General features: G+C 59.7%; 1 protein-coding gene across 3 annotated transcripts; it reads right to left on the bottom strand.

The window, feature by feature from the left end:
- Nucleotides 1-991: 991 nt before the first annotated feature.
- Nucleotides 992-19,929, bottom strand: PGAP2 (post-GPI attachment to proteins 2). Of its 3 annotated transcripts, none has more exons than XM_049823000.1 (6): nt 19,821-19,929; nt 17,563-17,737; nt 15,674-15,926; nt 12,500-12,606; nt 3,256-3,364; nt 992-2,974 (listed from the first exon to the last, which is right to left on the bottom strand). In XM_049823000.1, the coding sequence occupies exons 2-6, from the start codon at nt 17,725-17,727 to the stop codon at nt 2,844-2,846; spliced, it is 765 nt and encodes a 254-aa protein (XP_049678957.1). In that variant the 5' UTR covers nt 17,728-17,737; nt 19,821-19,929; the 3' UTR covers nt 992-2,843. The 3 variants fall into 3 exon arrangements, with proteins under 3 accessions (XP_049678957.1, XP_049678955.1, XP_049678956.1); XM_049822998.1 differs by having other exon boundaries at nt 19,840-19,896; XM_049822999.1 differs by having other exon boundaries at nt 12,512-12,606; nt 19,840-19,896.
- Between the last annotated feature and the right edge of the window lie 106 nt (nt 19,930-20,035).

Genomic DNA, 20,035 nt, shown 5'->3' with positions numbered 1-20,035 from the left:
CTTCATCCCTACTATTGTCCGGAGGGGGCTGTTCTGGGGGGGGGTGTCTCTGCTTTGGGGCCAGAGCTGCAGGTGGGATCAGCAGCACCCGAGGGGCTGTGCCACCCCACAAGCTCCCATGGGCAGGGTGGACGGCAGAGCCATGGGTGCCACGGTGTGGGGCTGCACAGGGTAGAGCTGGGGGTCCCCCTCCCTCACCGGGATGCCCTGCACTGTCGGGGGCACCCTCGGTACACCTGGGGTGCCACAGCAGGGATGTCCCTGTGCCCGGGACAGGAACTGGCCAGAGGTCTCCTGTCAGGGCAACCAACACAGACCCCCATCCTCAGGACTGGCAGGGTGCAGGCAGGGGCTGCAGCCCCCGCGGGGACGAGGTGCCACCCTGGTGGGGTATATGGCAGAGGAGTGGGTGCTGGGATGAGGCAGGGACCCCGGGGTGGGATGCTGAGAGAGGCAGCGGGATGCAGCCCTGCCCTGGCCCCGGGGCGGCGGGATGAGCTCATGGCTGTTCTCCTCCCAGCTGCAATGAGGTCAGGGCCCCGCCATGGCCCTACCGCCCCGGCAGGAGCCCCCAGCACAGGGCAGAGGGAAACCGAGGCCCGAGGCAGCTCCCCTGCCCCCTGCTCAGCCCCAGCACCGTGTCCCGTACACCAGCTGTGTCCGCCCCAGCCCTCCTGGCCCTGGGCTCCGCTCCCCCGGGGTTGCACTGGCCACTGGCCCCTGCAGCCAACTCAGCGGCTCCCGGGGCTGGGTGGGGAGCAGAGCTGTCAGCTGTGGGGTGGACTCAGCCCGGGAGCACTGTGCTTCCAGCCCAGCTCTCTGGTCGGCTCCCAGCCTCGCCCAGCACCCAGGGTCCACGTCCCACGCTCCAGCCCCAGCACCCGGGATCCACGTCCTGCACCCCAGCCCAGACCCCACCCTGACCTGGGGTCCCAGGAAGAGACGTGCACTGGCTGGGCTGCGTGGAAGCGGCATAGAGTTTGCCAAGAGCTCACAAAAATACTCAGTGCTTTATTTCAACCTCAAAACCAAGGCGCAGACGCTGCCGGCGGGCAGCACACCACAGGCATGCAGGCAGAGGAGATGGATGGAACCCGGCACGGTGCGGTGGGGACACTCACGAATGGACACGCACAAGGCAGGACCCGCTCGACGGCCAGCCCGGCCCCGGCTCAGCCAGGGCCACCGGCCAGGGTGCCACAGCTCCTGCTGGAGGAGGCTCTGCCTGAGCCTGGGGAGCGCAGGGACAGAGCGCGGGGACATCCCAGGGGACCGTTGGTGGTGGCTGCATTCACATGAAGGGTAGTTGCAGGAACCCCGTTGGTCCTTCATGGCCAAGCGTAGTGCAGGGTGACCCCTTGGCAAGCACAGAGCTCGCCAAATTCCAGATGGCTCCTGGTGCCGACAGGCTCAGCCCTCTCCCCCGGCCTGCAATCGCTGCCCATTTCTCTTCCTGAGAGCCTCTAGGAGCGAGCCCTGTGCTACCTCTCCAAGCACAGCACCGGCTTCCCGGTCCCTCCCTGTGCAGGATGTGGCCAAGCCCTCTTGGGTCATGGCCATGGCCCCCGTGAGCCAGAGCAGCAGCAGCCCCCTTCCACCAGTGCTGCCCAGCCCGGCTGTGCACAGGGAAAAGCAGAGGAGCCTGGGGACGCTGCCAGATCCCAGCTCCCACCCAGACAGCACCACCGCCGTGTCAGCCCCCTGGCAGCCAGAGCTCGCAGATGGGGGGTCACCATCAGCACCCTCCTCCCGGGGCAGCAGCAGCACTGCTGGACCCCAACAGTTCCCAGCTGAAGCCCTACGGCACAGGGGAAGCCGTGCGGATGTCAGAGCAAGGACCTCCAGCACCAGTCCACCCACCCTTCCTCCCCACACTGGGCTTGAACCAGAGCCCAGCATCCCTGCGAGCACCCTTTGCTTGCTGGAGGGGGCTTCTGGGAAAGGCAGAGCAGGAGAGCATGGATGCTCTCAGCATCTGCTGTGCCCCGTGCACCCCTGCACTTGCACCCTCATGCCTTTCTCCTGTACAGTCTGTGCACAGGCTGGTACCTTCGAAGATGCTCCCCTGCCAGCAACACAGGTGTGGATGAGCCGGGACCCTGTCCCAGCCCCGGACGGGAGAGCAGTGCCCGGGGCCAGCCCCCAGCCGCGGCTCCCATGCTCACCCCAGGCTCAGGAAGAGCCCGGACCCAGCACCAAGCACTGCAGCATGGGCCCAGCCCCAGCCCTGCAGCAAAGGCTTTCTGAGAAGACAAGGCTGCAGGCTGCTCCGTTTTGGGAGTGCAACCAGAGATGCAGAGGCAGAAAGCGCTCCTTCTCCTGAGGCTGCCTTCAGCTTCGAGGCCAAAAAGGCCACCAGCCCTTTTTGAGGACCTTGGCCAAGGAGCCCCAGCCTGGAGGAGGAACCATGAGTCCACCCAGGCAAAGCAGGGGCAGGGCAAGACTCGCCCCTGTGCCCTGATTCTGGGAGCAGAATCCTGCTCTGTCCAGAGCATCCTCCAAAGAAACAGTCAGCAGGTACCTGCCCCTCTCCTCTGTCCTCCTGCCCATCCCGGTAGGCAGCAGGGAGCTAGGGCAGGGGGTACTGGCCTCGAGGGTCCTCAGCAAGAGCCCCCAGCTCCCCTGTAAGAGAGCTCCGGGCACAGCCAGGGACCATGCACAGACACTTGTGGGGTCTGGGACCCCGGGATGATCCTTGCAGCAGCTCCACAGCAAACGCTCCAGCCCTGGCCCTGGGGGCAGCAGGAGAGGGAAGAAGTTCTCTGCCTCCCCCAGGGGATCAGCAGCCCCCACCTGGCACTGGCATCACGGCCAGCACACAGCCGGCTGTGGCACCAGGCCAGCTAGAAATGCTTGTCCTCCAGCAGCGAGCTCACCACCAGCTCCTTGTTGCCGAAGTCCCAGAAGGCAGTCATGTGGAAGGCCATGTTGGAGAGGACAACCAGGTACTCCAGGAAGGCAAAGATGGTGTACACTGGCAGAGGAAACACAGCAGGTGAGGGGAACCTGCAGCCAGATCTGCCCTGGGAGGTGGGGGTTCTCCTGGGGCACCCCTCCAGGGCAGCAGGGCACGCAGCAGGGGGCTCATCCCCTGCTTGAACCCAGGTGGGAAGAGAAGGGCGGCCAGGCATGGTCCCTCGCAAGGGAGCTGTCTTTGCCTCTGTCCAGGATATGGCAGGCAAGGTGTCACCCCAGCCCCTTCCCCATACACAGCCAACCCATGGGGGGACCACAGCCCTGCCCCAGCCCCCTTACCTCCAGGGCTGCAGTACCAGTTGTGGTGGAAGTAGACGCACACGGCAAACGCAAACGTGATGAAGGTGAAGAAGAAGAACAGCTGCTTCCACTTGTACGACTTGCGCTCCTGGAAGAGGCCAAGAGTTGGGTCACAGCCCCGGCAGGTCCCCGGTGCCTGCCCCATCCCTCTCTCCTGGCTCAGCAGGGACCCGCAGAGGCCACGAGCGGCTCAGCCCTTGCCCCTGCGGACGCTGGAGGTGCCAGAGCAGCCACCCCCATCCCCAGGGAAGCTCTGCCCTGGCCCCACCGCAGCCCTGGGGACACAGGCAGGTACCAGGAGCCCTTTGCACGCTGGCTTCTTGGGCACAGCCATCCAGGTAAGGACCATGGGCCGCATCAGCTGCTTTGGCTGGGCTGTGACCTGGGGGCACGCGGGGGGATCACAGCTACACGGAGATAAACAGAGCTGCTGCCCGGGCTCCTGGCAGCCCCAAGGGCAAGCTGCCATGGGGGGCTGCGGCATGCCAACACATCCCACCTGGCTCTTCCCCTGGGGACTCGCTGCTGCAGCCAAGTAAGGGGCGATGGGGGCCTCCGGCACAGTCTGACACCAACAAGCCACGCGGCCCCCAGTGAACGTGGGCAACCCCAGCGGCAGGAGCACCCGGCCACCCGTGGTGGTGCTGGGATACGCATGGCACGCAGGGCCCTCGCAGCTCTCTGAAGATGGGCCAACGGCTCTACCAGACGGTAGATCCTCCGGCTGCGTACAGGGTGGCTGCAGGTGGCCCTGGCTCCCCCGAGTGCTGCCCAACCACCCCGGCACGGGGAATTCACCGGCGTGTGCAGGCAGCGGCAGCCGGCGCTGCACCCCCTTGCTCGCAACTGCACCAGGGAGGAGGAAACCACATGAAGGGGCAGCAGCTGGGGCAGGCGCCATGCTGGAGATGTTGCACAAGCCGCCCTGGCACCAGGGGGGCCCCATCCTGCCCCCCAGAACCACCTCCAACAGCGCAACAGGTAGGAGCAGAGCAGAGGACTGCTGCCAGCAGCCCCCCATGCCCCCAGCAATGCATGGCTTGCCCCTTCTGTGCTAGCAGAGTCCATCCCCCCCAGCAAAGAGGGCAGCCCAGGGGGCCAGCCCCCTCCCCTACAATGGGTTCCCCCAACCCACTGTCCCGTCCACAGGCTGCCCAGCTTCCCCCAAAGCTGGAGGCTGCGGGTGCAGTGGTCCCCTCCGGGAGCCGTGGGGCTGCGGTGGGTACCAGCTCCAGTCCCCTTCCTCTCTTTCTCCCATCAGGCTGAGCATCACGGATAAAAAAACCTAAAGCCCTGGGGTGAGCAGGGAGCCCCCATGGCAGAGGAACCCCAAACCGCAGGCGGATACCAAGGAGGGCGCAGGGGAGACCCCAGCATCTCCATCCCAGCACAGGGTGGCCAACACGTGGAGCCCTGGAGCAGGGGGGCTGGAAAAGAGGGGGCTGGCCCCGTACAAGGGGACCGTGGATGCCACAGACGGCCCAGACACAGGCTGTTATTCCCATTTCTGGGTGGGTGGGGAATTTCCCCCTCGTCTGATCTTTCACGTGAGACAAAAACTCCATTTTCAGGGACCGCTGAGAATAAGGAAAATTTAAATTGCCCCATCACACTTTCCATTACCCCCCGGAAAGCGTGCCGGCAGGCTCAGCCAGCCACCCTACGAGCACAAACAGGTCACGGCAGGGAGGAAAACCCAGAGAGGAAGCACAGCCTCACGGTCGCCTTCGCCATCTGGGGACGCGGGGCCAACGCAGATGCCGCCTCCGCTCCGCAGGGCCCAGGCAGGTCCTTTCCCACTGGGGCTGACAAGGGTCCTTTCTCCCCAAGGCCCCCGGGACTCTCCGGAGCCGGGTTTCCCGCAGGCAGGAGCGGGCAGCCCTGCCTGCAGCCCCTGTCCACCTGCCCACTGGGAAAGAGGAGGCGGCCGGTGCTCAGCCGTGAGGGTGCGGGGCCAGCGGCACGGGGTGGGGTGAGCAGCGGTGCCAACCCGGGAGTTAAATAACAATGAGCAGCCGGGGCTGAGGCGTTATGTAAAGTTTCACACCGGAAAAGCAGGTCACAAAACAGCCTTGTTTTCATCCAGGTCCCACGGCAGCGGAAACGGTTGTGCTACGAAGTGGCGGCAGAGTCCCACTCGTCGTAGAGCAAGGTGAGCGGCAGCTCCCTGCTGCGCTCCCCTGCGCAGCACCACGCCGTCTCACACGGCGCCATGCCGTGCTGCGCTGCATTGCATGAGGCTGCACCCTGGGATGCAGCACTGCATCATACGGCACTGCAGCGTGGTGCGCTGCGCAGCACCGTACAGCTCCGAACTGCGCCGTGCTGCACCACGCCGCTGTACTGTATCACGCAGTGCCTCACCGCATCACGTTGCACGGCCCCCGAATCCACGCCTTGCAGGAGGCTGCTGCTTGCAGTGGATTTAAGGCACCCCCAGATTCCTGGCGGCCAAAGGCTGAGGGGCCACAGGCAGGGGACCCCCAGCAAAGCCAGGACCACAGGAAGCAGTGACAGCAACCAGCACTGCCCGAGCCACAAGCAGAGCGGCAGGCATAGTCCACGCTGGTGAGCAGACAGGCAGCTCATCTCCATCGGGCACCAGCAACTACCAAAGCTCCTGCCACACCGCCTGAAGTACAGGCATGCCGGTTCCTGCCTCCTCCTGCACCAGGGCAGGGGGTAACGCTCCAGCTCCCACATCTCCCCCACGGTCCCTGTGCTCCTTCCCATTGCATCCGGCTGTCCTGCCCGGGCTGCCCACGCTGCTGCAGGGACCTTCCCTGAGGAGCAGCAAACGGTGCCAGGTTTCAAGCCAGTGGCTGCTGAGAAACCTCTATTTGGCATCACTGGCATCTGTCACGACATATGCCGCCTCCCGACCCCTGCGGCAAGCAGGTGTAATCCCCCGGGGCACTGGGCTGAGCTGGACATGCCCTGGCATTAGGGATTAACACCTAATTATCCACTCACCTCTATAATCCCTGGTCAGGCTGGGCCCAGTCCAGGGACTTGCCCTCCAGGGAGAAGCAAAGGATGAGCAGAGAGGGCACCTCTCCACCCAGGAGGCCCCAGAGGTGCAGGGTCAGGGTGCCAACAGCGTGAGCCTGGGGTGGCTGCTCCTATGGGGACACCCTTGGGGTCCTGCAGCAGGACAAGGGGCAGCAAGGGGCAGGAGACCCTCAGGTTAGTGCCCTGGAGGGGAGATGGCAGCTCTAAGCAGCCTGGCAGAAGGCTGAAGCCTCCACACTCCAGCTCCCTGTGACGAAAGAGAGGGATAAGAAAATTCCCAAGGACGTGGGACGAGAGGCCACGAAATGCTCAGGACACCCACTGAGGTGGTGAAGATGGCTTTACAGCCCAGCAAACCCAGAGGGAGAGAGGTGCACCCCTCCTTCCCCTAGAGGGAAGAACCCTGACCCTAACCCTAAGCTTGACCCTGACCCTAAGCCTAAACCTGACCCTAAGCTTAACCCAGCACAGTGCAGTACAGCACCTGCTCCCCTGCAGAGCTGGGGCAGAGGGATGCTGCCAGGGCACTCCCATGCCTGGCACAGGCAGCAGGCATCGGCCACCAATGGATGGGGTGCTCCGAGCTCAGCCGGTTTCAGGCTCTCCCCAGGCTCTTGCTGGGGCTGCTGGGCTGGTGCAGCTGCAGCTGGCAACACTCAGCTGCTAACCCTGGCTTCGCAACTTCCTCCTGCCAAGACAGACTGGGGCACCCGGCGTTCCTTGCAAGCCACTCCGGTTTCACGCAGCCCCTCACTCTGACCCAGCCCTCCGTAGCTGGATGTGTGTCTGGCCAAGAAAACCACAGACAAATTATATTTAGTCCAACAGCTTGCAAGCTTTGAGCTGAGGCACATTCCCCATGCACACGAAGGTGAGTCAGGAGCCAGAGACCAAACAATGGGGCAGAGGAGAAGAGACCGGCTGCACCAACCCAGCCTCGCAGGGCTAGCCCTGCAGCCCCAGCCCAGGACACTGCCCTATGCGGCTCCAAGCCTACAGAAGGCATCCACTGTCTCCTTTGCCCATCCCGGGGAAGCCCCCAGCCCTGCAAACACAGCCCAAAGGGCTGGAGGATGGCTGCTGTGAGCAGGCAGGTAGGAAACACCAGCAAGGAGGCACAGAGACTCCTACTTCTTCCACTGCCTCTGGAGAAGAAGACGATGGACCCCACAGAATTCACACCCCAGTTGCTGATGGGGACAGGGACTGCAATGGCAAAGTGACATTAATTCAAAATGCAACAGCTATGCTCTCCTGGGACCTCCCAAGCACCGGCTCTGCTCCTGGAGCTGTCCCTTCCTGGGGGACAAGCAGCACCCTCGAGGCTTTGTGCTGCACACTGGTCCCAGCTCCCCCTCAAGCATTTCTGGCTCCTCTGCGGTGAACCCAAAGACAAACTGCCCTAGTACTGAGGGCTCAGTGCTGGGATATTTATAGAGGGCTTGTGTGACCTACCACCACCACCCCCATGGGCTGCTGTCACTAGACTGCCGGCTAGGCGATGGTGTTACTGAGGAGTTGAGCTGAAACCACGCGTGTTCACCGACCGCCTTTGTGGTACCCTCTGCACGGCTCCAGCAGCAGCTGGAAACTCAGCTCAGCTGTCCTGCTCAGGCAGCACAAGCAGAAATGGCTTAACCAGCACCGAGCGGGACAGGAGCGGCAGCAGAGCGAGCAGGGCACCTGCCAGCCAGGCACCAGTCAGCCCCTCCATGCTCACGTAGCCAGGGTTTGCAGCCGAGCAGCACCTCTGCCTTCACACTTGCTGCATGAGATGCTTTCCAGAAGCTGCCAGCCTGGGGCCGGGCTCAGCCTGCACGCCCTGCGGAACAGGCTGATGGCAGCCTGGGCTGCTGCAGGGCAGAGTCCTAGTGCCAGTAGCACAGCAGGACCCGGCTCCGGTGATGGGCCTGAAGCAGCCGGCCCGCCGGCCGCCGTGCGGGTGCATGAGCATCTCCCGGCCGAAACGCAGCCACTAGTGACACCAGCCGCTGGGGCAGGGGGGAAATATGTTTGCAAACAAGAAGTGAAACTGCTCTGCTCCGCTGCACTGCTCATCATCTTTGCTGTGGCAGAGCCAGCTGTGGAAGGAGGGTTTTAAAGGGCACATAGCTGGCCAGGAGCAGAGAATGACTGCAGAGATGCCAGCCAGGGAGGGCGAAGCCACGCCAGCCCTGGCCAAGCATCAAGGGCTGGATGTGCTACCTCTAGTCTGCTATGATTAGTCCGCAGCTGGAGGCTCTCTGGCTCCATTTCCCTTTTTCCCCTGAGCTCTCTTCTCTGCTTTGCCCCTTTCCCTCCTCCTTTCAGCCTGCTTTTTCTTCCCTTCCGCAGAGTTTTATTTTCCTTTCTCTCACTATTTGCCACCTTGCAACTGGAAACCATCTGTACTTCCCCATTACAAACAAGTTCCTCAGCACCTTCCTGCCCTTGCAGAAAGGCAGTTGCAACACAAGCCCCGATGAATGCGAGGCTTTTGCAAGACCAATTCCTGTCACTCACGCACTGAAACTCTGGCAAACCTGGGGAGTTTCTCCCCCTGCGACAGTGCTAAAAAGCAGTGCAAGACACAGGGCCTGAGAAGGGCTGTGCACAGACCCCCTGCAGCCTCCTCCAGATGGAGGAAGAGGAAAGCTGGGTCCAGCCTTCCAGCTCCTCACATGGAGTTTGTCCTGGAGATGTCCCCAGGTTTGGCCCCGGAGAACCTTAACCTCCCCTGGGGTCCCTCGGTGGTTTCCTCTGCTCCAGTACCCTCAGGTGAAGAGGGAAGGACAGGACACCATGGGAGCAGAGTCATCCCCCGCACCCATCCCCTCTTGCCACCACCAGCTCCAGGGCCTGGGTACCAAAGGTGAACAACTGACACGAACAGAGCCAGAACCAGCCCCGAGACGCCGTGACCCGCAAGAAGAGATCACTTGCGCCCTGCCCTAAAACAGCCCGGTAAGCCTGCGGCTTGGCCAGCTCAGCAACTGCCCAACTTCTCCCTGCTCCTGCTGAGGCTGGCAGTTCCCATCGGCCGCTTTGCTCAGGGCGAGGAGGATGTGGCGTCGGCAGCATCACGCTCGCCGTGGCCTCGCTGCCCCTCCCTTGCCGAGCCAAGCAAGCCACCGGTGTTGCAGGAGCTGAGCCCTGCTGCCACCAGCCCTGAAAAGCTGGCATGGAGCTCGAGGAACTCAAAGAGCAGGATAAGCCCGGGGAGACCCTGCCCGGCCTGGAGGAGCCGTGGTCCCGTGGGAGTGATTCACAATGGGAGCCCAACTCGCACATCATGGGACACCGATGGAGCGACAAAGCAGATCTGCAGAGCGTCGATAAGGGCAAGCGCCCACTTATCAAAGGATGCCACCCGCGGCCACGTGCCCGGCGGCGTGCCAAGCCCTTGGCCCGCTTTGTCCAGACACTTCCAATCTGACGGCCGTGCCACCACCCCGCAGCGCTTTCCTTTCCGGAGGAACTCGCCCGCCTCCCTCGCTCCCCGGGCGACAGCTCCATCTGCCGACATGTGGCCCCATGGGGAGCCGGTGCGGGGGACGCCATGCTCCCAGGAAGGGGGACAAACCTTGGCTCCAGGTCAGGGCTGGCCCCAAAGGGGTCCTCTCTCTGGGGGGGGACGACCATGCAACCCTGCAGGCAGCTCCCCTCCATCAACAGGGCCTTTCCAAGATGGGAGGAGGAAGCTGTGCCAGGTGGTGGCACTGTGCTGGGGGGTGGCACGTTCAGCCAGGGCATCACCGTGGCCCCCTGCACTTCCACCCAGGGATGTGCCGCAGTCGACACGTCCTCAGAGGGGGCAAATGCTCCTTTGCTGGGCTTGGGCACGTACACCAGGATGTAGGAGTGCTCCAGCACAGCTTGAGCCCTGCAGCATCAGGGAGAGAGTAAGCAGCCCCCAGCCCAAGTGAGTCCTGCAGGACAGGGGACAGGTTTGCTGTACCCCTCGCCCCGTGCCCAAAACAAGCCACCCAGCAGCACCGGAGCAGATGCACAGGCTGCTCCAGTGGGTGCATGAGAGCCGAGGTGACAGCATCCAGTGACACCAAGCCCATAGGCTTTGTGGGCACAGGCTGCTCCCCCAGCAGAGCCCCAGCAAGGCCCCCATCCCACAGCAGCTTCACGGACCAGCTGTGGACAGGCAGACACACAGGATGGGCTCTGGACAGCCATGCCAGCACCTCCCACCTGCTTTCCTCAGCTCCTCAGGAGCAGGTAATGAACCAGCCCCGGCAGGTGACCTGGCAGAGAAGGGTGACCTGCAGGCAGATGGCGGCAGGGCACACCGGGTCAAAATGCCAGCAGGACTTTGCTCACGGTGTTCCCTAACACGAACTTGGGAGAAACCCACCTGAATTATCAGCAGAGAAAAGTCAGACATTTAGAGGCAGGCTGCTCACCTCCCTGACCTGATCCTCTGGCTCTGATGCTGTGATGGATCAGGGATGCATTACACCAGACCTCTCTGCCCACAGCCCCTGCTACATGCAGCGACGTGTACCCATCACCATCGGGGCATGCAGTCTCCGAGCTCAGCCCTGGGAATGGCCACCATGCCCAGCTCACAGCCAGCATCTGCTTTTTTTGCTTCCCATGAGCTGACAGCAGGACTAGCGCTGCTGCTAACACACTGCAACCAAAACTCATGGGCTTGCTGCAATGCTTCAGTCTGCAAAGGTGCATCACCTGCAGACAGGCGCTCCCCAAGGGTGACTGCTGCTTGGGGAGATGTTGTCTGAGGTGCAGTGCTGGGGGAAGAGATGCAGGGGCTTGGATTTCTTGCCAAAAAACAAGACAAGCCAAAAAAGATGAAATAAATAAAGGATTCCATGGGAAAGCCACCAAGGAGTGACTGCTGAGCTCCCATTATCCCCATATCACCGGAGACAACAGACCACTTCCCAGCAAGAGGGGAACCCCAGGATCTCCAAAAGTCCCTTTCATAGGGAATCTTGCGGCCAAACAACTGCTGGAAGCTTCTTTTCCAAGTCTCTGAAATAAGCCAGCAAGGGGATGGGCTCAGTGAATTGCCGGAAGGGGATGATAAACAGCCGTGATGGAGCAGGAACCTTAGCAAGGCACTCTCTGTAACTGTCCGAGCAGACCCCACACACAGTGCTCATCCTGCTCATACATGGGCAGCGTGTCTGAGCAGATCCCACACACAGCACCCACCCTGCTCCATAAGCAGTCAGCTCACCTGAGCAGACCCTGAGGACAGCACCCATCCTGCCCTGTATCCCTGTACACAATCCCTTCAGAGATGCTTGCTCCCAGTCCTAGCCAGCTTCCTGACCCCAGGATAAGGGCACACACCTCCGACAGTTTCCCCTAAAGGTCTCTGCTTTGCAAAGCGATCACCTTCCTGAGGCAATGCAGTCCAGGGAGCCCTGGGGACCCTTCCCCATTTAGTACTGGGGATGGTGAGGGTTGGACTGGGGATCAGCTGAGCAAGACACATCACCGAGGAGAAAAGGACAGAGAGGTCCAGGGAGCCCAGAGACCCAGACAAAGCTGAGCATACAAGAGGCACACATGTGCAGAAGGATCTTTCACATACGGAGTTTCAAAGCTGAATGTCCTGCCCTGCCTGCCTGCGGCTCTGCTAGTGCCCACGGTCCAGCACTCATGCCACAAACCAGCATGGCACCAAAGCTGCATCCAGGCAATGGAGTCAGAAGCCCCTGGCTGGATCCTCTGCCTGACCTGCCGCACAACCAGCGAGTCCCCGAGCCCACCAGTCCCCTCACAGAGAACAAGACCCACAGCCAGCCTGCTTAGTGCACCAATTTCTGGAGGAAAGGGATAACACAACATCTGCTGCCCACTGGGGGCAGCTGTTCCCAGCTTGCAGGACCAGCAGGTTCCCTGTTCCCCAGCAGAGAAGCCAGTTTCAGCTCAGAAACAGGCATCCTCAGGCAAGGAGAAGGGGTCAGCAAACCAGAACCACAGGGACAGTAGTGGGGCAGTTTTCAAATGTCAGCTCTAAGTGAAAACCAGAAAATAGGAAATTAAAAGATTCCTCCCCACTTTGTTTAGGTAAACCATGAACTTCGGTGACCATGTTTCCCAGTTTCACCTGCTGGTGTTAACTCCTTTAGCACCCGGTTACGGTTATTTCACAAGTGAGTGACAGCTGAAGCCCTCCACTGCCAGCTGAGAGCCCCCTCCCCAGAACCCAGCACTGCACGGAGAGAAGAAAGGAAAGTTTCTGTACCTCGGGACTTACTGTGTGTTTCTTAGTCATTCTCCAGAGGATGCACGTCAGAAGCATGTGGCCCAGAGCCGACGTGATAAAGACGATGAAGGCATTTTCATGGATTGCTGAATCAACAAGACAACAGGTTTCCTGTTAAATCTGAGCCAAGAGCACAAGGGGAACGTGGGACAGGCTTTGGGAGGGTCAAAGACTGCTTTCTGCAGGATGCGGTCCTGCTACGAGTCCCAGCAACCAGCAGATGCTGTGTCCCCAGCACGAGCAGCAGTCCAGGGACCCAGGGTCTTTGCAGGAGACAGGCACAGCACGGCTCTGCACCCTCCGCAGAGAAGGGGAAGGGGGATTTAATAACAAAGCTGCTTGTGCATGCCTCCCTGCTCCCTGTAAGCCTGGGGCTGGAGGGGGATTCAAGTTGCAGGAAGACTTATCCCAAAGGTGCCAGGAGGGTGTTTATGTGCTCTGGCACCCGGTCTGAGAGTCTCCATTGCTTCACACAGCTGTAAACCTCAGGCACCCTTGAGAGCAGATCAGCATCACCACTATTGTTCTAGGCATGGGGAAACTGAGGCACAGGGTGGGGGGGAGTTGCAGAGTGAGCCAGTCCACGATCTAGAAAGGGCCACCTTCTGGCCTTCTGCATTATCTGACTGCCAATTAACAGTTGTCATCAGCCTCATCACCAGCACCAAGGCTGCCTCGTGTGTCACTGAACTAGCCCAGATTTAGGGTCAGGCTGGAAGTGCAGCTGGGGCAACACTAAGCCAGAGCAGCCCATGGAACCCCAAAGCCACACATAAAGCCCATGCAACTTCAGGTGAGTTCTTTTCAGATGAGTATTTCTGTGTAAGAGTTTCCCAGCCTCTTCTCCAGGAACTGAACCATAGGCTGAATTCCCAACCACCTGAACATAAGAAATGATCTTCCCTGCTTCCCCTCTCAACTCCAGGGGAAGGGAAACCACACGAGGAGCAATGGTAAAGGCAGCTATTAGAGGTGAAGACACGAGCCGTGTCCTGCAGAGATGATTAACCTGAGCCCATTCTCATCTCAGCACGGCAGCTAAGGTCTGGAACTTTCCCCACAAACCTGAGATCAGTCTGTAATAAGGATCTGAGATAACTGGGTTAGCCTCAGCTCTCAGTGCGGCTTTTGCCCAGCCACTCTGCTACATTTCAGTCTCCTCCTTGCAAAGCTCTGCACAAGCTAGGCAGAGCCATTCGGGTGATGATGTGCTCTGAGGTATCCAAACCCCAAAAGAGCATCTGAATTTCTTAGGGTGTGTTCCCAGCCCTGACACGTTTGAGAAGCCTTGCCATCAGGTCAGTCTGCAATCCCCTGCTGTGGTGGTGGCAGCTGGGGACACCGGCAGAGGCAGGCAGGGTGGCAACGCAAGGGAGAGCCAGCAGGAGACAAGGAAGGTGAGCTGGACAGGAACATCCCCTAGACCACAGACCTCCATCAGCTGGAGGTTCATGTCCAGCCATTCCAGGTCACTGGGCTCCACGACGGATCTCCATCCTCACCCTAAAGGCTGGGGAGGTCCTTGGACTCCGTTCATGACACCGCAGCCCTGAAGCCAGCAGCCTTACTGGTGAAGGCCCAGTGGAAGCCAGTGAGCACCCAAAGCAGGGGAAGCTTCATCAGACGGACAGCCAGTGTGCCTGTGACAGGCCCCAGCACAGACTGCTCTGGGCATGGCTCCCGAGCGATGAGCAGGTGAGCAGAAAGGCAATAACCACTGCACTGTGAAAGACAGAAGCATCTGTGAGTAGGAAAATAAGCAGCATGAGCAGAGAGCTGTCAGCTGTCTCACCAGCCCAAAGGGTGTTAGGGCTCATGCACTTGTTAGCTGTTTTTCCTGGATAGCCTGTCGTTTTGGTGGGCAAGATGCAATGTCTCCAAAGACCTGCTTTGACAGAGAATCAGGACAGCGTCTGCACTGCTCTGCGCTTTGAATGTGAAACCTTGCTCCGATGGCAGCAGTGGGCTGGAGGGAGCCTCAGACATCATCCACCTGGTCCTCTGCACTGGGGCTGGACCCATCAACCCCACAGGCATGTTCACAGCCTTCTTGGAGGGCTCCGGTGGCCATAGCCTGTTTCCAGTTTGTTGCTTTAAGCAGTTGCAAGGCTTCCTGATCCCCACTACATCTGCCTTTCGAGAGCTTGTTTTCCTCACCCATTGTCAGTAGGAAGATACTCTCAGTACAGTATCAGCCACGTTCCCACCTCCCTATCTCACCTCCCTTGCTACGAGGAGACAAACTCTATTCAGTCAACCTCCCCTCACCAGCACCTCTCCAAACCCTCTGTTCTTGGAGCTCTGGCCTGGCGTCTCTTTGCGAGACTTTGTGACTACATCCTCCAGTGTGTTCCCACAGCCGGATACAATATCCATCATCATCACCCTCAAACTGTGTGCAGGAACAGCCAACACGCGACAATCCTGCTGAGAAGTCCCAGAACTGGGTTTGTTTCCGCTGCAACAGCACCACCTTGCTGGCTTGTGGATTTGAGTCCTGCCAAGACAATCCCCAGTGCCTTCTCCAGATTTTAGGATTAAACAGTGTCTGGATGTTATCACTGGCACTTAAATTCATTTCAGATGAGACCATGTGGGAGAAGGGCATTTCCCAGCCTACTGTGATCATATTCTGCACACACTGATTTAACCTAAAAAATTCTGATTTTGTTTTCAGGTCAACACAAGAAATTCTACCCAGACAGTTTTGTGGAAGGGTATTTAAAAAGCAGCTGGAACAGAGCGTGGGCTGGAAGCCAGCTCAGAGCCAAAGCCAAAGCTCAGCAGTGGAGACAGAGCGGATAGCAGGGACGAGCACTAACCTGCCTTTGCTCAGCTGAGGTGAGACACATTAAGCATGGCCTTGGCACACAAGTGGGAACCAAGCACTAAAGTCTGATCCTAGGCTTGATACAAAAATGCAGCCTACGGTTTCAGCCAGTTATCAGCAACCAAGAATTTTGGGAAGAACACGGCTATTTGCACATAACTTTGCTCTATAAATACTAATTTAAATAGAATTTTTTTTTTTCCCCCCTCCAAACTGAGTACTTCCAAAACACTAGCATGAAGCAGAACTCTGCAAAGCCTTGGCAGCCATGAGCTAGACCACCAGCACAACGGTCAGCACAGAGCATGGGAGGAGACACCTACCATAGTTTTCAGATGAGGACACGTACGTCAGAATAAGGAGGGAGAAGTTTTCAAGCAGGTTGAGCAGCAGGTTGAAGTGGCACAAGCGCAGGTAGCGAGGGTGCGAGCAGTGGCAGCTCTGGTAGTGGTTCCAGTAAGCGACTGCCACCAGGAAGCGGGGAGCCGAGTGGAGGCCGATGCAGAGGCGCCAGACGTAACGCTGGGGAGTCTCGCCTCCAATAGCGGCGCTGATGGAGGGGAGGTAGTTAGGGACCTGGAAGAGAAACAGCGGCTCATGGGGAGAGGCGTCAGGAGTGTGTCATATTGTATTTATAGCCCTCCAAGACTCTAAAACTAGGGTTTGGGGTTTTTTTTCCTAAATAAGTTTAATGCTATTTCAAAAGCCGAGGAACATAATGTGGTGGCAACCCTGGTTCATCCCCAAGGACCACGCAGCCCCCAGCCCTGCCATGACAGTCCCCAGGTGCTGGGGTGCCCTGCTCATGGTCCCGCTCAGGTTTCTTAAGCTTTATACCTTTGACTTTTATTCCCTCCCTTTACTCAGTCATAGTCCCCCATGTCTTCTCTGCCCCCAGGTTTGGGGAGAGAGGAGAGAAGGATGCACAGTTTTGTTAGGCCAACTCTAACGGAGAAAACTGATAGCAAGAGCAGGCAAAGGGTGGAACACAAAAAGCAGGAACACCATCAATACAGCCCCAGAATAAACTCCCAACCTCCAGAGTTTCACAGCTCAGGGACTTCCCAAGCCAGCCACGATTTCTATGCACCAGATAATCCACTCTTCCATGATCCTGCTCAGTCTCCCCTGAAGCCCACACAGAACAGTGCATCCCCAGCGTCCTGTAGAGAGGCGTTCCCCAGATCAGCTACTCTGAAGGCATCCAAGAAGGAGCTGGTTCCTCAAGCAGAATCTGCCACCTCCATACAACATCCCCTACTTCTCATACTGGCAGAGGGCGAGCAGTGGATCCCTGCCTGCCGTCTCCAGGTCAGCCACAACCTGAGGTCTCCGTCTTGCCTCCCCCCACTCTCAGCCCAGAGTTTCTTCCTGTGTACAGCTGAAGAGCCCTCACTTCACCACCCCAGGAAAAGGAGCTGCATGACACTGCCCTTGCTGCCCTGCCCCATACACCTGAGTGGTGAGGAGTGGACAAAACCACAGGCTGGGTGTGCACATTACTTATCTCTCCAAATCAAACCACCCTAGCGTTTTGTTGCTCCACCACCCCCCTCGGCAGCCTGCCTCACCCTCCCTGCTCCAGGATCTCAGCATAGCCATCAGCCTGTGTCACTCCACTGCGTATGGGCATGAGGAACAACACAGACCCCATAAAGCCCTGGGGTCATCTCCTGCTGGTGTGAGAATGACTCCTGCCCTGTTCTCAGCTTGTAACCAGCTGCTTATCTGTGCTTGTGCCTCGGCTGCTTGAAAGCCCTGGGGAGGAACCTGATCTCATCCCTTTAGGAAATCCAGGCGGTCCTTCTCAACCCCAGCTCCCCAGGCCTGTGCTTGTGACTCCTCTGAAGAACTCCAGCAGATCTGAGGGGCAGCAATTCCTTTTATAAAAACTGGGCTAACTCTTCCACAAGACAGTATATTTATCTGTAGCTTTACTAGTTTTATTCCTTACTGTAATCATCACCAATGTGCCTAGTACAGACATCAGCCTGACCAGTCTGTACTTCCCTAGGTTGCTTTTAAAAAGCTGAAACCTCAGTTGGCAGTCCCGAGGCATCACAAGTACATTAAAATAAAGCAGTTTGTTCAAGATCCTGTAACACTTTTGGTGGGAAAGCCTGGAAGAAGAGAGGACCCCTGCCACACCACCAGCTGCCCCAGCCAAGCAGCCACAAACTTGGAGAACATTCTGCTGAAGAGAGTCGCTTACCCCACAATGGGTTGCTGTCGTCTCCTGGAAATGGAACAGCAGAGACCAGATCACACAGAAAAGGAAACCAAAGAGTGGGCAAAACACAGTCCCAACGGCCAGCGTGGTAAAACGGAGCCGGAAGAGGATCCCATCTCGATCCAGGGGCAGCGGTACCTGTAACATCTTGATGTACCTGAAGACAAACAAACAAGCGAATGTATGATGGGGATTCTCTGTAGTCCTGCAAGGTCCAGCCCCAAACAGCCCTGGGCAGGGATGCACACATACAGCTGGCAGAGATGGCCTCTCACACCCGTGTTTAACAGCCGCCCAGCCCTAGGGCGGGCATCAAGGACAGGCAGCTGAAAGCGCTGTTCTGGAGACGTAGGAAGCCTGAGACTCATGTACAACAGGGAGCAGGGCCAGAGCAGTGGCCGGGAAGGAGTGGGCAGCAGGACGTGCAGGCAGCGGGATGTCCCACGCTCTGCTGCGGACAGCAAGACCGATTTGGCTGGAAAGGCACGTGAGCTTTTTCCAGCGGGGTACGTGTATCCAGACCATTCCCGGGCTAAGCTCAGAGCTGCCGCACAGGACAGCGCTGACATAGCGAGGGCACTGGGTGCTGCCTGCCGATGCTGCCGCGAGCTGTAGCTCCTCCACCGCGTCCCCAACCACCCATGGCACCATCCTCACTCCATTGCCACTGCGCTGCAGACCCACATCCAGCACCATTCCAGCCGAGCGCTCAGCATCTTTACAGGCAAGACTCTGGCTGCAGGATCAGGATCTTACAAGCCCTGCACCTTGCACAACAATAAAGCCGTGGCTCATCAGGTCGGGCAAGCTGGGACAAGCAGTTTATCAAGCCTGGCAGCCTGCCTCCGGCTCAGGGCTCTCCATCAGCTCAGTCCCAACACTCGCTGGCTGCTCTCTTGCCCTCAGCCACGGCTGTTCATCCTTTAACATTCCCACGCGCCCTTGGCCGCAGCCCAGCTGCCCTCAGACCGACAGGGTCAGAGCCATGTTAAATCAGTCCCGATCACCACACGCATCTTCCTTCGAGCTCTCCTCCCTCCACGGCAGGCCCTGACCTGTCCTGTCCCAGCAGGCTCCCCTCCGCCTGGGGACAAGGGCCACCGAGCAGCCCAAACGAGGGGCTGGGACATTCTGCTCCAAGCAAGCAGTTCGGGATCCCTGCCTCTCCTCAAGACACCGTGCGGGCTCCAGAACAAATCCGATTTACAGACAATCCCTCAGAAGCCAGTTACCAGTGAGGACAGGAGTCTGGGCAGCTGCCCCAAGGCAGCACATCCACCTCCCTCCTCCAGCACCATAAGCCCCCCCTCCAGCACCAGGGACCATCCCTGCCAGCGCTGCGCCCACCTCAGCAGCCAAGGGCTATGGAAAACACAGCTCAGCCCTCTCGCCTGGGCTCTGCTGCTGCTTTACAGGCTGCTGCGAGTTGGGGGGAGCAGATTTATTCGCAGGATGAAAGCAAAGCAAAAGAGAAGCTCTACTGTGGCTCTGCTGGAGCCCTTTAGGGTCAGGACTGCAGCAAGCCGGACCAGGGGGAACGGGATCCCATGGCCAGCCCAGGCTCGCCTCTCCGGGATGCCTCCTCCCCGGCAGCGACCCCCACCCCGAGGAGACACCCCTGAAGGGCAGAGCTGTCAGAGGCAGCCGTGCTTCCTGCAGAGCAAGGCCCAGGCTGGGGGGACGGGGACCCTCGCACCCTGCACCCCCTTCAGGGACACACACACACCGCACAGCGTGTCATGGGGATGTCCGAGGCAGGGGGGGTGGCCGTGGGGGACAGCCTCGCGGTGGGAGGGACACGGGGACGACGACACACGGTGCCCCTGCTATCCCCAAAAAGGGAGACGCCGCTTGGCCCCCCCACCCCTCTCTTTGCCCAAAGGGGGCAAATAAAAAAGCAAATCTTTTGTGTCACTCGCTGAACAGCCCCGAGCCTGCCCGGCACCCCCCACCCCGTAGAGACCCCCCCCCCCCGGCACACCCCAGCCCCTAGACTCCCTCCAGCACCCCACACTCCCCCGGAGACCCTCCCCAAGCACCCCCCACCCCCCCGGGACATCCCCGGGGACCCCACAGTGCTGTGACACCCCCCCCAGTACCCCACCCCCTAGAGACCCCCCCACCGGGTAACTCCCCCCCCAAGACCCCCAGGAGCTCACAGTGCTGTGAGTGACCCCGCCCCCCCGGGCACCCCAACCGCTCCCTCAGACCCCCACCACCGCCCCCCACCAGCCCCGCACCGCTCAGCCCCCTCCGCACAGCTCCATGCCCCGGTCGGGCATCGCCACCACGCCTCCTCCCCTTCTTCCCGTTCTTCTCCTTCTCCTTCTCCTTCCTTCCTCTCCTCCTCCTCCTGCCGCCCGCCCCTTCCTGCCGCTGCGGCCAGGCCCCCGCCCCTCACGGACGCCCCCCACCGACCAAACCACCTCATCGCCTTCGCCCCTTCACGGTCCCT

The sequence above is a fragment of the Accipiter gentilis genome, chromosome 19, assembly GCF_929443795.1.
Source record: "Accipiter gentilis chromosome 19, bAccGen1.1, whole genome shotgun sequence".
NCBI lineage: Eukaryota > Metazoa > Chordata > Aves > Accipitriformes > Accipitridae > Astur > Astur gentilis.
Note: the sequence above shows the minus strand (reverse complement) of the source record. Positions and strands in the feature narration are given on the sequence as shown.

Excerpts from the sequence above, each read along its gene's own strand:
- PGAP2 (XM_049822998.1), bottom strand. The coding sequence starts at position 19,862 with ATGCCCGACCGGGGCATGGAGCT. Across the intron at positions 15,927-17,562 it reads CGACAGCAACCCATTGTGGG|GTCCCTAACTACCTCCCCTC; the intron begins GTAAGCGACTCT and ends TTTCTCTTCCAG. Across the intron at positions 2,975-3,255 it reads CTGGTACTGCAGCCCTGGAG|TGTACACCATCTTTGCCTTC; the intron begins GTAAGGGGGCTG and ends TTCCTCTGCCAG.